Source organism: Microtus oregoni, unplaced genomic scaffold, assembly GCF_018167655.1.
Source record: "Microtus oregoni isolate MIOR12 unplaced genomic scaffold, Mior012 000017F_ref0000208, whole genome shotgun sequence".
NCBI lineage: Eukaryota > Metazoa > Chordata > Mammalia > Rodentia > Cricetidae > Microtus > Microtus oregoni.
Window position 1 is genome coordinate 14626628 of NW_024543076.1, and position 15683 is coordinate 14642310.

A 15683-nucleotide genomic window follows, 5' to 3' on the forward strand; every position below is an offset into this window, starting at 1 on the left:
ACAGATATTTGGGTTGAGGAGGTGTGGGAATGTTTCCTCTGCTGATCAGTGAGTGGCCAGTCACCACATGAGTGACTCCGCCTAAACAGACGGAGATGGCAGAAAAGTAGATCCAGGAACAAATGCTCACCTTGAGGAGCCCCACCCCTCGGCATCTTACAGAGGATGTTTCTGTTGTAGGGCTGACACGAACATGGAGCTTAGCATTAATAACAGTAACTTACCTTGTCAATAAATACTGAACAAGGAAAATAAAGGATATTAAAAATATGTGCACTTATCTATAAGCTGGCGTGTTACTTGATAAAAGAGTAAAATGCTTACTGTAGCTTAGAAAAAAGCATTACGGGAGTTTGTAATGAGAACAGTCACACTTATATGCTGTACTTCACAAATGAAGGTCCATGACAAAGTAGAGAGGACTTTCTCTTACTTAGTATTTGTGTGTGCCACAGTGTGTGTGCACCACTTGTGTGCAAGAACTCTCAGACACAAGGACTCGGATCCACAGAGGGATGTGGGCCTCTATGTGGGTGCTGGGAATTGAGAGCAAGAAATGCTTTTAACTGCTTAGCCCTCTCTCCAGTCCAGTGACTTGGCCTCTCCATGATTATGGAACTGCAACGCTGAGGATCTTAAGAAACTGGTGTTTCAGGTATTAGTTTGTGTTAGGGAAACACCACTGGAGCAAACCCCACAGCTCAGCTGTTGAGAGAAGCCAGCTGCCATTTCTATATACTAGCCTGAATTAACAGTCTGAATTTTATTAGAAACAAAAATAAACTCAAAAGTCCGTCTTCAGTTACATAATACGCACAAGAGTTTCTGCCTCACGTCATTTCACAAGAAATCTCTGAAGACAGGAGTACAAGTAGAATTTCCTGGTATGTAAAGAGAGGAGTTGGATGTGGAAGACTGCACGTACGTGAGTGCGCGCGCGCACACACACACGAGGAAACAAGTCCAGCTATAATCTCTGGCTGCAGCGGGAGATGGAACTAGGAGCAGGGCAGAAATATGAAGGAAAAGGAGTATCGCTACTTTAAAAAATACTTCAACAAAAAACAGTCGGTCATTTGTATGTAACTTTAAGCAGATCTTTTCAGTATGTAGGGTAACATTCCTAAACTAATTTTTACTCAACCCCAGAATAGTTCTACTGCTGAAGAGGATTTCCCTCTACATTACATAAACTTTGCTTCCTTTCCTGGAGACAAGAAAAGTGTCAGCAGAATATGTGCAGGAACTGTCTGATTCTTGGGCATCATTTGCCACTGGTACCACGGGTAATTTAGCACTTTCTTCCACGTACCTGCTAGAATACTTCTATAAAGAGGCTGTGTATGATGATGCAGATGACAACATTTCTGTTTTGTTTTAGGATGATGTCATAAAACAAATTTCTGGCTACAAATGAGATTACAACCACGGAACACGTAATCTAATGCAAAGTCAAACCTCAGCAAGCACATTTCGAGATACTTTTGGCATGTGTTCATCAGAGACCTTGCCCCTGCAGTGTAGTGACAGATGTACAAACAGGCAGGAATGTCAGGGAGATGTTGCAGTCTTTGTCTCAGTCTACAGCTACTGTGTCTTCTGTCAGTTTTATTTCACTATTTATGCTGAGCTCAACATTAACTTCACCTGACAGAATTTGGGAATGATGACCTTTATTTAAATGAAAGAAGACACGCAGCTCACAGGAGCCTTCTAGTAACAGGCACTGAAGGCACATATTATTATAAACTGTTCCTTACCTTCATTTGATTACAGAAGGGATTCACTATAAAGCTCAGAGAGGAAAAAATAATGGAAAGGAAAGGTTACCTGCTTCAGCGTTTTAAAGAACAATTTTGGTAACTTCTTGTGCTCATCGGAAACAGAGCAGGAATATGATGGACATCTGAGGACCCGGTAATCGTGCTCTTCTTCCAAACTGTTCTCTTTACAAATATGAACACTTAGAAGCAAGACTGATGGCAGTCTTATTTAAAAGACATTTCTGACAACTATCAAAATGTGGTAACATGGACTGAAAAAATAGCGCTTAGGGAACTTTTTTCAATGGCATTTTATTATTTACCTTTAAGTTATTTTGAAGGCTGGTAGTAAACTTATTGTTAACAATATAAATATTTTCTTTTTAAGGGTTGAAATTCTCTTAAAAGTGTGGGAAGGCAGCAGTTATTCCAGATCGGACTTCAGAGAAATCAGTCCTCCAAATATCTACAGAAAATGGGTTTCTTTTCACTTCATCTTCCTTCCTCAGGTCTCCTGATTGATTGGTCTGCTTATTCGCTCTCATAAACAGACATGCCTTTTTAGCTGGGCCAATCACTTACGTTTCCATTATTTTTCAATTTTCTCCAGATATATCATAACACAATTCAAAAATTGTTGTAAGAAGGATCATTTACGACAGACCATGTTCTTTCAATTTCATCTGATACTAATATTGAAAGTCAGAAAGGCTTGTTTCTACACAGAACTGAAAATCCTTAGGGCATAAAAAGAGCACACATTCAGTATCTCATAAACGATGTTCAGTCTAATGAAAATCACTAAACCTGCTTTCGTTAAACACAGCTGCCACCACTTACCTTTAATATCAACAGATGGAACTACATTTAGTACTGATCCAGGATGTGTTGGCATAAAACCCTGTCTCTGAACTCAGCTTAAAGGTCCTGTACTTGTGTAATGTACCCCAGTTATTTATAATACCCTGTCTTTACGTTGGTGCATACCATCTTTTGGAAAAAAGTAGCAGACTTTTGAGATGAGCTCTAAGAAGAAAATCCTTGAGGTTCCATCCTTTACTATAGAGAAGGACGATGCTGGCACACAGTAGCGAGTGCGACACCCCACCTGTCAGCTAGCTCACACCAGGAGCATGCACACAGCCAAGTTCACTGCACGTGCTCTGAGCTGAGAACGCTGGCCTTTCCAAGCCGCAACATGACAGTGGATTGTAGATCCACCATAAGAAGATAAACGACATAACAAATGCACCAAATATAGGCATTTGGCATTCAGAACATGCCAAAAAGCTAACACTCATGAATTGTCATAATGGTTTGTCTTTTCTTTTAAAAAAAAGGTCTTTGCATATTTTAAAATTGAACGGTCCCAGAAGTCATGAAGTGCCTTGTCGTTTCTGCTGTTGGCTTCTGATGACCTCTAGTTGTTTTTTGCATTGCTGGTAATAAGTAGAAAGGCTTTTGTTTTCATCTAAGAGCTTTTTATGTTCCTGTACCAGACGAGATGTGTTTTGCTGGTCCTTTTCATCCTGGTCCAATTCTGCAACTAATTCTTGCCTAAAAACAAATTACACAACAGCATCACACATGATGAGAAAACCCACACTTTTAGCTGATGAAGTTAAGTTAGCTAATGAGAACCTTTGCCACCTAACATTCTGCAGGATAAGTGTACTACTCCAATATGATCCCAGGCCAAAATGGAAATTATTACCACGCCAACCACACTGGAACCACAGTCCTTCCATTATGTACTGAAAGCAGTCAGAAAGGCAGAGAAACCACTGCGATGTTTCAGGAAATATTCATATGGAGGATACTGTTTGGTAGGAAGTGGATTTATATGGTGGATATTGTTTGGTAGGAAGGAGCAAAAAAGGCTCTCTCCAGTTCCAGGAAGACAGAACTGTGTCATAGTCCCTGCTCCACTTTTATAGGCCAATATACTTCAATGCATCTCTATTCGGCAGTCACAGTCCCATTTAACTGCAGCTCCAGTGGCAGTGAGAGACACTATGCCACTTAAAGTTCTTTTCTAGTCTACGACAGCAAGAAGAGTGCAAACATTTTCAGGAGATTCTCGTTCTTACAGGCAGCTGAGCTTCGAGACCCTCTCTTCCGAGGACATGAAGCAAGAAACTGAATGAATAATGAGCTCTTATTGTCAAAGTAGCTTCCTGGTATGACATTTATCATTTAAAGTAAGTATTCAGGCTGATGAGATGGCCACGGGGTAAAAAAGCATGTCACTAAACCTGACACTGAGTTCAGTCTCAGGAACTCACGTGGTGGAAGGAGAGAACAACTCCCCCAGCTGTCCTGTGACCGGTGCCGACACACATGTCGTGACATGTGCACACCCCCTCCCCAATGATAGACTAACTAAACATTTAGAGCAAGCGTTTTGATCAAGGGTCATAGTTTTCACACTCACCTATACCCAACATTTATTTTCATTTACTTAATTTATTTTTATTTTATGTACATCGGTGTTTTATTTTGTACATTGCTGTCAGGTCCCCTGGAAATGGAATTACAGATAGTTGTGATTCTTCATGTGGGTGCTGGGAACTGAACCCAGGTTCTCTAGAAGAGCAGTCAGTGCTCTTAACCACTGAGCCACCAGCTCCCCAACATTTGTATTTTGTTAACAGAGAATTCTTCTTTCACACATGACAAGGCAAGTTATACAGAAATAAATGCAGGCCTCATCCAAACACAAAATGCCAGAAGCTCCACAGCTACGTCTACAGCTTCCAGACCATATTATTCTATTTCCTATTTATGCTATCTTTAGTATACCATCCTAGTTTCATTTAATTATTATATTATTATTATATTATCATATTATTCTATTTCCTATTTATATTATCTTTAGTATACCATCCTAGTTTCATTTAATTATTTTATTATTATTATATATTATCATATTATTCTATTTCCTATTTATGTTATCTTTAGTATACCATCCTAGTTTCATTTAATTATTATATTATTATTATATATTATCATATTATTCTATTTCCTATTTATGCTATCTTTAGTATACCATCCTAGTTTCATTTAATTATTATACTATTTTCCCTTTTGTAAACCTTATTCCTTTACTATTGCATTTATATTATCGTGTGCGTATATGCACACACACGTGCACGCACAAGCATGCCATGGTGTGTGTGTGTGTGTGTGTGTAGGTCAGAAGACAAACTGGGGGAGATTGTTCTCTGCTTTCATCAAGTGGGTTCTGGAGATGGAATTCAAGTTGTCAGGCTTGGCTGCAAGTGCCTCTGCCCACTGAGCCACCTCACTGGCCCTATTCTCCCTTTCTGAAGCAAGTACAGATTGTATCTCACAAATTACTCTAGAAAATAACAATTCTTACTTCAAATCAAATTACGGTAAGAATTCTATTTCCATATACACATTTATTTGTTACGTTTTTTTTTCCTACAACATTTTAGTCATTCTTCACAAGTCTAAAATTTCACAAGGTTCATGCTTGAGAAAAGTGACTACCAATCTCAAACCAAACCAAACCAAACCAAACCAAACCAAACCACCTGTGTGGAAATAAGACAGGAGTCTTTAAAAACAGAAGGGAGGCAGTTTCTATTGCTCTAGAAAAACACAGGTGGCTATAAAATTACCTCTAAAATACTCACAAATAGAAAACACAGTCTACTGTCACAAGTAACCTTGCACTATTATAAATACACCCATGGCATGAATAATAAAAATCCAGAGACAGGTATTAGAGTTCAACCTGAACATCAGAGAAGCAAATCAGCCAAGCCACTAGGAGAGCTCTTACCTCTATGAAATCTCCAGACTGAAAAGAGAGTGAGTTCCTGTCTCATCCCACCTTATATTCCTCTCTAGTGCTGGGGTTAAAAGTGTGCACCGCCACCACTCGGCCTCTATGGCTAACTAGTGTGGCTGCTGGGATTAAAGCTGTGTGGCTAGTTTCGCACTCAGATCTCCGGGCAATTAAAACACAGATAAAATATCACTATAGACACCTGACAAGACTGCAGACGAACGCCCCAGAGACCAAATCTGACCAATGCTAGGAGAATGCATTGCTTTACCTTTGGGCAAGAACCAATAGGCTTCTGTAGTGACAACTCTAAATAGTCTTCTGCTTTGACTCTGATAACATAAACTCGGGTAAGCAACCAGTTTATCTTCCTTAGCGCTAAATGATGCTATCAAAACAGTGAGTTTTCTGCATGAAACTAGCTAAAGGGTGCTTATAGTTTAACATAAATCTAGATGGAAATATCTTTTTTTAAAGAATTGTATTTATTCGTTAACTTTATTTTTTTGAAAAAGGTTTCACTGTGTACCACAGGATGGCCTTGAACTCACAAAGGTGAGTTAACATAGATTTGCTTGCATCCACTTCCTGAGTGCTGAAATTAAAGGCCCAAGTCAGCACACCAGCCTAAAGGTTTATTTTTATTATGCATATGTATATGTGTCTGGGTATGTGCACGATGAGTGCAGTGTCCTCAGAGGCTGGCTGAGCTGGTCACTGTGGTTGGAAGTGAGCTCGTGTCCTCTGCAAGAGCAATGTGCATGCTTTTGCAGCCGTCTCTCTAGTTCTGGAAATAGGTTTAATGACTAATTTCAGGATTCTTGAGACAAAAATTTCTTAAAAGTCTTTAAAATAATGCTGGTACCTCAATATATTTTAAATTCAAAATACTAATAATATGTTTTTAACTTTTTTTTTTTTAAAAAAACTTACTTTCTCTGTAGCAACAATGCGATTTCAGTTTGAACTTTCATATATTCCTGTGCCATTTTACAGTGCTGTTCAAACACTGCCATGGATTCTTTGGAATTTGGGCATGGTGCTAGAGGCTGGAAAGAAAGCAGAAATGTTAAAACATAAAGCTAAGTGTCTACCAAAGATGGCTAAGACAGAGACAGAGTGACATATTTTTATAGCACTAAAGCAATGTAAGCAAAAGTAAGGGCGCTGAGGAGCCCACCAGGTTCCAAAGGACAGTGCTAAAACCCTCGGCCACAGAGGTGAGCTGGGTTAGACTCAGTAAACAAAATGAAACGAAACATATGGACGTGAGAAAGGATCGACAGACTGAAGAGACAGGAGTGTAACTAGAGCGGAGTGAACCAGGGTCACCAGAATGCACTTCATGCATTCATGAACTGCCCAACAACAAATTTATTAAGTGTTAAGCTGTGTCCTGGTAAACTTGGTACTCCATTGTCAGCCAACTTAGAAGGCCTGTGACGAGACCAGGTGAAGCTCTCGATGGCATTTCCTGCTACAGAACTGGAACATACCAAGGCCCTTCTTTTAAAGGGACAGGGCTGTGCTGCCCAGGCAGACCTGCAATTTTCAGTTTTATCTGCCCTCCATGTAGCTGGAACTAAAGGCACACGCTGGGCTCCTGAAATGCTTATAATTCTCACACTCACAATGAAGCACTGACACACTTTACTTACACTTTTGTTCATTAGGAACCTAAGGATGCATCACAAAATGTTTGAAATGGAAATGAGCTCATGAGTTTTATATCTTAATACACTAAAAAAACAAGGAGTGAAAATGCTATAGTTGGCAGTTTCACAAGAGAGACATGGAGCTATTTTAAGACGATTGTCAAGATGAGAACATAAAATATGTCAATCCTAAACCTAAGGAACGTTAAAAAAAAAAACAATAAAAGAAAATAAGAAAGATTTTTGAGACAGGCTCTCTTGTGGTTCAGGCTGACCCCAAACTTACTTTGCAGCTGGAGCAGACCTTGAACCCCTGACCCTCTTGCTCCTGCATCTCACGTGCTGGCATTAGAGGAATGAGCACCATGCCCGGCAAAGCCATTTATTCTACTTTGATTTTGAAGTTGGCTTCAAAGCATAAAAAAAATGGACAGGAACATGTTGTGAATACCATGTACTCTCCGAGGAGGAAGAGCGAAGTGTGCTCCTTTACCTGTAGCTGGTGATCCAGTGTAAGATATGCCATCGGGATGGAGTTATCTGAGCCATTGGTATCTGGAAGCCAAGCATGCATTTTATTTATTAATTCATAAATGTAATTACTCATTTGTTATAACAATAAACAAGGAAGAAACGGGTATGAGATGTTATCCCCTCCAAATATTATTAAATAAAAGTTACTGCTATTGGTAACGAACAGGGTCTGGTTCTGAACACTAAAGGAAAAAGGTGAGGCATGTGGTCACAGCTATTAAAATACAAGCATATTCTACAATTTAAGTTAGATCTAAACTGAATAGGATACTATTCAGTAAACATGACAGGCCCTTGTTTAATTAAGAACAAAAAGACACAAAACATAGCCTTTATACTTTAAAGTTTAAAGCCAGTCCTAACTGATGCTATGTAATTCAAGCCCACATTGTTTTCCTCAGGTTCTGTTCACCAGGAGGCTGGATCAACTGTCCGCACAGTGTACACAAGGAAGGAAAGTGCAACTGTTCTGGGTTCTCCAGATGTTCTTTCCAGCTGACACAGATGCTGCTGTGAACACCCCAGCCTGCCCCTAATGAGACACTAGCAGTGAGAATATATGACATGTACAGACATGTAAAAAAGGCTTTAGAACTCTGGTTCAACACCATGTTCCAAACAGTTCTATCGGTGACTTTAAACCATCAGTCAATCTTATCGAAGTACTCAAATATAGGTCTTGTTTGTTTCAAAGGAGGTAAAACTGCCCTCCCACTTCAAAGACTGGCATAGATTAAAGACAGGTCATGCATGATGGCAGTGGAGACACTGTATGGGATCCAAGGAAAAGCTGAGGAAATGAGATGACCCACTCAGACACTGCTTTCCACAAAATTTGAATGGGATGAAACGATAGCCTCCTGACTAGGAAGAAGAATGAACCATCTTGAAAAGTCTGCTGAATTAAACACTCTGTTCCCATGGCTCTCTCCCTCATCGTGGAACCTCTACACCACACTGCACCAGCAGGCAGTCTCTGACAGGCACTTCAAAATCAAGCAGAATCCACAAGTGTTTCAGAAGCACTGAGCTGGTTCAAACAATTCAACCCTTTCCATGAGTAAAAAATTAAGGTCCTGGCCGGGCGGTGGTGGCGCATGCCTTTAATCCCAGCACTCGGGAGGCAGAGGCAGGCGGATCTCTGTGAGTTCGAGGCCAGCCTGGTCTACAAGAGCTAGTGCCAGGACAGGCTCCAAAGCTACAGAGAAACCCTGTCTCGAAAAACTAAAAAAAAAAAAAAAAAAAAATTAAGGTCCTTTATTGGATTTCATCTTTGTTCTCTAAAACCAAAAAATGGCATTTCACTTTCTCATTTGTACCTACGTTGAAGTTTGAATCCCAGCTTCTAGTTTCTGCTACTAACAACGGTCACAAGGCAGCATGGTTATCACTCAATGAAAGATTGTTTACACTTAGTAATCAAACATGACCTCTTCTTATGAAATATTCCTGTGTTTTTAACACAGCAGATGCTAGTGTTGTCCTTCTCTACAGGCACACTCCCTCAGTGGGGTTTGACTGTGAACGACCCCCACAGGTTCATATATCTAAGAAGTTGCTGCCCAGCTGGAACTGTCTGGGAAGCGTTAGGAGATGTGGCTTTGTTGGAGGAAGTGTGTCACTGAGGGTGAACTATGAGGTTCCAAAAGACTTGTGTTAGACGTGCGCCAGATCCAGTGTTTCTCTCGGCCTTCTATTTGTGGGTCATGATGTGAGTTCTCAGCTGCTGCTCCAGCACCATGGCTGAATACCTGCTGTCATGCTCTCTGCCATGATTGCTGGTCATGGGCTCTAAACCTTGGAAACTAAGCACCCTACAGGATGCCTTGGTCAAGGCTTCTTATATCACAGCAGTAGGAAAGTAACTAAGACATACTTCTTGCGGATGCTTTCTTTGTCTTTCTGGTATGTGACTGAAGAGCGTGAAAGGGTATGGACATCACCAGGGTTGGAGTTGTAACCTGAGGCCCTGATGGTATCTGGGGGCCATGCTGCCACTAGAACTATCTGGAACCGAGTGGTCAGTGCTTCCACCCAGAGCTAGGATAGGATATCAACTGGGCCTAAGCTGCTGTCGAGCGCCATGTCTGAGGACCATGGCTCCATGGCCAGCAGCAGCTGGAGTCTGTTGAAGTCTGTGGCCTGTGTCACCTCAAGGGCACATAGGAACCATGCAACCCTTTGCTGGCCCAGAAAAAACTGGCCTGGACTCTGGCTGGACACTGCAGCAAGAGAGCTGGCCCTGACTCTCATGGAAGCGATGGCCCCACTCCTCACCACAGGTGAGAGTGAACCAACCCTGAGGGCCTGGGCATAGGGGAGCTGACTCCACCCACTTGCCTGAGGTGGGTGACCCCAGTGGCCCAGGTTCACAGCTGGCTGAGGCCTTGGGTTGACCCACCCTAACATATACCCAATCTAGGTCTATGATTCAGAGTGGCACCAGGACATTCCAGAGGAATTCCAGTGAGGATCCAGTCATGATGGTGTGCCAGAAACCAGAGGCCTTGAACCGGATCTGACTCATGCAATAAACATCTGCTACTAAGGCTGACTGGACAGAGGGTAATAGGACACACCGAGGCTCCCAATGCCGCCAGGACAAATGCAGAGGTTCTGGAGGAGCGAAGAGGTTTTTGTTTGTTTTTCCTTTTGTTTGCTTGCTTTGATATTTTTTTAAATTTCTTTTGTGGGGCGTGCTGCATAGTTGAGGGGAGGATATGGAGGTGTTGGGAGGTGAGCAGAATTGGGACGCACAATGTGAAACTCCCAAATAATCAATAAAGAAATTAAATTAAAAACACAAAACAGGGCTGGAGAGATGGTTCAGCGGTGAAAAGCACTGGCTGCTCTTCCAGAGGATCTAGATTCAGTTCTCAGCACCCAAACAGCAGCTCGCAACTGCCTGAAACTCCATTTCCAGTGATTCTGACACTTTCACACCACCACACATAAAATACAGTTAAATAAATTATAAAAGAACTCCCCCCCCCAAAAAAAACCCCCTAGAGGTTGACATTTAGGAAAAACACCAACAAGATGTGTTGACAAAACGGATCTCAAAAAATTACAAGGCTTCTTTACAGAAAAAGAAAAGAAAAAGCTAATCGGGGTGAAGTGGCCTTAATCCCAGCCCTTGTGAGGCAGAGGAGGTGGATCTCTGTGAGTTTGAAGCCAGCCAGATCTATGGAGCAAGTTTTGAGGATGACAAACTGTGAGATCTTGCCCCTCCCACAAAACAACTAACAACCAACCAGTTAAGTGAATATAGTCTATAGAGTGTAGGAAAAATCTTTCTTTGATGGTTGCATGTATGATAGATAGATTAATATTTAGAATATACAAAAGAAAAAAACCAAGAAACCAAGCAACTAACCAATCAAATCAGTACATAAGCTAATAAGTAGAGAGTTCTCAAAAGATGTAACACAAATGGCTAATAAACACATGAGAAAATGGCCTGGTCAAAGCCCAGGGCTGATTAGGTCATAGGTCCAAGAGGGGACCCTAACATTATCTTGCTAAATTAACATGCTGTCAACCAGCCTTCCAAATATTTATGTTTACACCTACAGATTAATGTTGCTTTCAACCTCGGCCAGAGACGCATTACTGGGTCAAGTATTAGAGTCAGTGACCGTGAGTGCTCAGTCCTCAGTGGGACAGCTGTATCAACTGGCCCCAAGGCCCAGGGAACATCTCAGAAGAGGAGTAAAGAATCTAAGAACCAGAGGACTTGAAGGAGTCCTGCGAAATTCTGTCTGGTGGGCAGGACATGAGTATTACATTCATGAACCCAAAGCAGCTGTGGCTACCTACACAGGACCAAGCCAGCCAATGAACCAGCAGGATGGGAAGAAGGCTCATGACTGTTGACTGCTGGGGGAAGGGGAGTCACAAGCATTTTTCTTGGAGGGGTGTGGCTGTTGGTAGGTTGCCCATGCTTGGTGGATGACCCAAACCTATAGGTATTCAGGAAGCATTAATTGGATTCTTTGGGTCATCAAAAGGAAGACATGAAGGGGAACACGTTGGGAAGTAGGATGATACTGGGGGTGGGTATGTTCAAGATACATTGTGTACATGAATGGAACTGTCAAAGAATAAAAGATATTCCCATGGGGGGGGCACTGAAAAAGGTTCAATCTCGCTAGCCACTGGAGGAAAAAAGCAAATTAGAACTTAAGTGCAATCTCATCTGGCAGAACGGTATCCTTATATACCCTGCTGGATGAAATGTAAACTTGTCCAGCCATCATAAAATCAACAGAGGTTCCTCAAAGCACTAAAAGCAGATCTACCACGCAACACAGATATACATACAGTCCTGGGTATTTACCCAAAGGACTTCAGTTCAACACATTCTGGCAATACTTAGACTCCATGTAGGAGAAAGAAAATGTGGTATGTATACACAATAGAGTTTTCAATATGTCCTCTGTAGGAAAGGAGGGCAACTAGAAACAAATTAAACTAGTCTTAGAAAAGTGTTTCCTGTTTTCTCCTTTTATGTCTGTATATGATATGGAAGCTGACGTGAAACTGTCCAGGGGAATAAAGACAACTAGCAGGAAGGAGGATGGGTGAAAAAGACAGGGTATGGGCTACAGAAGTATGTTCAGTATACTTATGTGAAAATGTCCTCATACAACACAGATCATGTACAAGGAATATACACAATGGAAATTAAACACAAAAACTGAGATGGAGTTTGGAAGGAGCTGAGTAGGGGGTGGATAATACATTGTATTCCTATATAAAATACCAAATAATATATACTAAAAAGTAAAAACGAAGATGAAGATGATGATGGTTATTTTTACCATTCTTGGGATTTTAATTACTGAAAAGATCCAGTAGGAAAGGTCATGATATAAAAATAATAGAGTGAAGTACAAGAACACATGTTTCCAAACTGGAAAAGTCAATTTTCAACATATATGTTTAGCATTTGGGAGAAAAATATACACAGGGTAAGGCAGTCAGCCTCTGCACAATATTGCGAAGGGCATTTTAAATGTTGCTACCAAAGAGATTTTATAAACATGAAAATCGAAATAATTACATACATCATGCTTATCTTAGTAAAGAATAGTGAGAAGCTAAGCTGGTCACCTGTGGAATCATCGGGGGTCCATGGATGACTGCGAGCTGGCTTCTCTGAGGTTGGTCCTGAGGTAGTGATCATTCTGACACTAGGGCTGGATGACCTACTGCTCACCTGCAGGAAGGAATGCAGACGGCGAAAGTGTCATTGTTTTTTTTTTTTTTTTTAAGAATTGACAAGACACATTTTCATTTCTAGTAAAATGCAAAATATTTCCATTTTTACTAGTCGAGGCCCTGAGATTCTTGAAAATAGAATTCTAAGTATATAATTAATACATTTCAAATTCTCAAATCAATGTATGTTGAATACGTACAAGACATCTCTTCAACACTTATAAGCTTAGATGAGATAAATAGAAAAATAAAGCCCGCAGAGCAACAGGGAACTGGGGAGTGCTCAGGCTGCCACTGTGAGGACTGCATCCTAGAGCCCTGGATTGTCTGCTGTGTTGAGAGCAACCAGTGATGAGGCCTAGGAAGGAACCAGGAGTCCTTGTAGGACGAGAGGGCATAGAGAAAGCCCTGTTTGAAGCTGAGGCCCAGGGAATGCTTTGCTCTCTGGGAAAGAGAAAACTAGCAAAAAATAAAAAAATCTCCTGACAAAAGCAGGCGGCAAGCCTAGCACAGTAGTAGACACCTGTGATTAGCACTTGAAGGCAGAGGCAGGAGGATCATGAAAATCCCTTCTTCAGTGACTCTACATGAAGGGAGGAGGAGTGCCCACTGTCCATCCAGAAACCATGTCCAGAATCAATGGAGGACGGACTCAAGCAGGTATGAGGAGACAAACCCATACACCAAGTTCAACATTGTCTTATACAGTCAAATTCCAGAGAACAGGCAAACAGAAAATAGAAGTGGCCTCCAGAGGCAGAAGGCTGCTATTTCCTCACTAGCAGCTTCCCTAACTTCACAGACCTGAAATTAGAAATGCTCTAAAACCTGTAACTGAGTGCTCACAAGATGCCACAAGTAGAAACACTGCACTTATCCAATAGCTCACGTGACAGGCTACCGTCCAAACATAGCTACACTGAAACCATTATATACAAGACCTGCAGGCTATCTATGCATATTGTACAGGAAGACAAAGGGATGACAAATTCAGACCCGGGCCTCATCACCAAGAGGCCCCATCAGATACATCCAAGTACTTCAAAATCTGAAAAGAAAGCTCCCAATTGGAAACACAACTGGTTTCATGCATTTCAGAAGAAATATTCAAAACACATTTACAAAATATGAGCTACAGCCACAAAGAAAGCCACAGAAGCGGATTTCTAGCTATAGAGTGCTGGCAGAAAACTAACAGCTCAGAATAAATGAAGAATGTGATCAGAACAGCACCTGCAGATATAAAAACTGAATTTACCATCCAGACTCTCATGATAGGAATTTTTAAGTAGGAACTCTACTTAACAAAAAGTTTTTCCTTGACAAAAGGGCCAGGATGCAATTAATTGGAAGGAAATTCTGATAGAAAAGGGTGCTTACTAGTCTACATAATTGAAAACTGTAAGTGAAGGAAAAAGTAATTAATTTACTAAAGTACCAAACAATATAGCAAAATAATCTACAAAATAATAAAACCCGATAAGCAAGACTCTTGCTGTTAAAACGCCTGTGCTGTTCAGAAAGAGCAGATGTATTCAGCAGGCTGGGTATACATGTTAAGATCTCAAAGGTACTCAGTACAACTAGTAAGATCTGTCTTTACCCACAAAGACAGATGTGAGAAGAAACGAGGAATGCACCCATTCAAGTTCAAAGATGGCAAGAAGACAAGGCAGGAGTCTCAAGTAGGATGAAGCAAACTTACCACTAAAAGTAACAAATACAAACTACAACAGTAAAGCTCAGAATGACAACAAGACACACCCTAAACACAGGGCTGGAAAGACTGGGGTTACTTTCAGAGTTCGGATCAGAGGCCCGACAGAGGCCACAATTCCACCCCAGGTGATCTGATGTCCTACTGTGGCCTTTTTGGGGACCGATACATGCAGCATGCATTTGTATGCACACATACACAGACACACGCATAAGCGAGAAAAAAAAAAAAAACAAAGCCCCAATCAAATTGTTAGGATGAATGAAATGTGAGACAAATCTAATTTCCTGGAAGGATGACTCAGTGGTTAAGAGCACTTACTGCTCTTCTGAGTACCCTACACCAGAGGGCCCACTCGTGCCTAGAGCTCCAGCTCCAGGACACCCACACCTCTTGCCTCTTCAGGCACCTGCATTCTCAGTACATTCATACTTCCCATTAAAAACTAATGAAAATAAAAAATTTGAAAAATTAAAAAAATACTAAGTTAAATAGAAAACACAAACCAGATAAGAAGCACTCAAAAGTATCTACATTAATATTAGAGAATATATTTTTGGCCTAAACAAATTAAGAAGAAGCAATAATGTAAAGTGTTCTAAGGCAGAGAAACTCTTGGGGACCTAAGAATGAAGACTAATCCCTTATCCTGAAATCCAGCCATAGCCTCTCACCAGCAGAGAAACACACATTCAAACACAACTAGCAACGTAAGGCCCCTCTCTCTACCCTGCCACAAATCTGCAATTTCCTAGGAATTTCACCTGAAACCCCAGTAAAAAGACAAGCAATCAATCTACACACCAGGGGCTTGGGATTCATGTTTTAAGATTCTTCTTTCCTAGCCTGGTGTGCAGAGTGAGTTCCAGGATAGGTTCCAGAACTACAGAGAAACCCTGTCTCAAAAAAAAAAAAAAAAAAAAAAAAAATCAACCAACCAACAAAAAGTAAAAACCGAAACCAAACAAAAAGAT

General features: G+C 41.0%; 1 protein-coding gene across 2 annotated transcripts in view; it reads right to left on the reverse strand.

The window, feature by feature from the left end:
• Window positions 1–1653: 1653 nt before the first annotated feature.
• Window positions 1654–15683, reverse strand: part of Map3k7 (mitogen-activated protein kinase kinase kinase 7) — a 55620-nt gene continuing 41590 nt past the window's right edge. For both annotated transcript variants that reach the window (XM_041667690.1, XM_041667691.1), the window contains 4 exons: window positions 12885–12990; window positions 7729–7790; window positions 6514–6629; window positions 1654–3320 (listed from right to left, as the gene is read on the reverse strand). In XM_041667690.1, coding sequence (XP_041523624.1) covers window positions 3140–3320; window positions 6514–6629; window positions 7729–7790; window positions 12885–12990 — 465 coding nt within the window. In that variant the 3' untranslated portion in view covers window positions 1654–3139. The remainder of the gene's footprint in view (window positions 3321–6513; window positions 6630–7728; window positions 7791–12884; window positions 12991–15683) is intronic.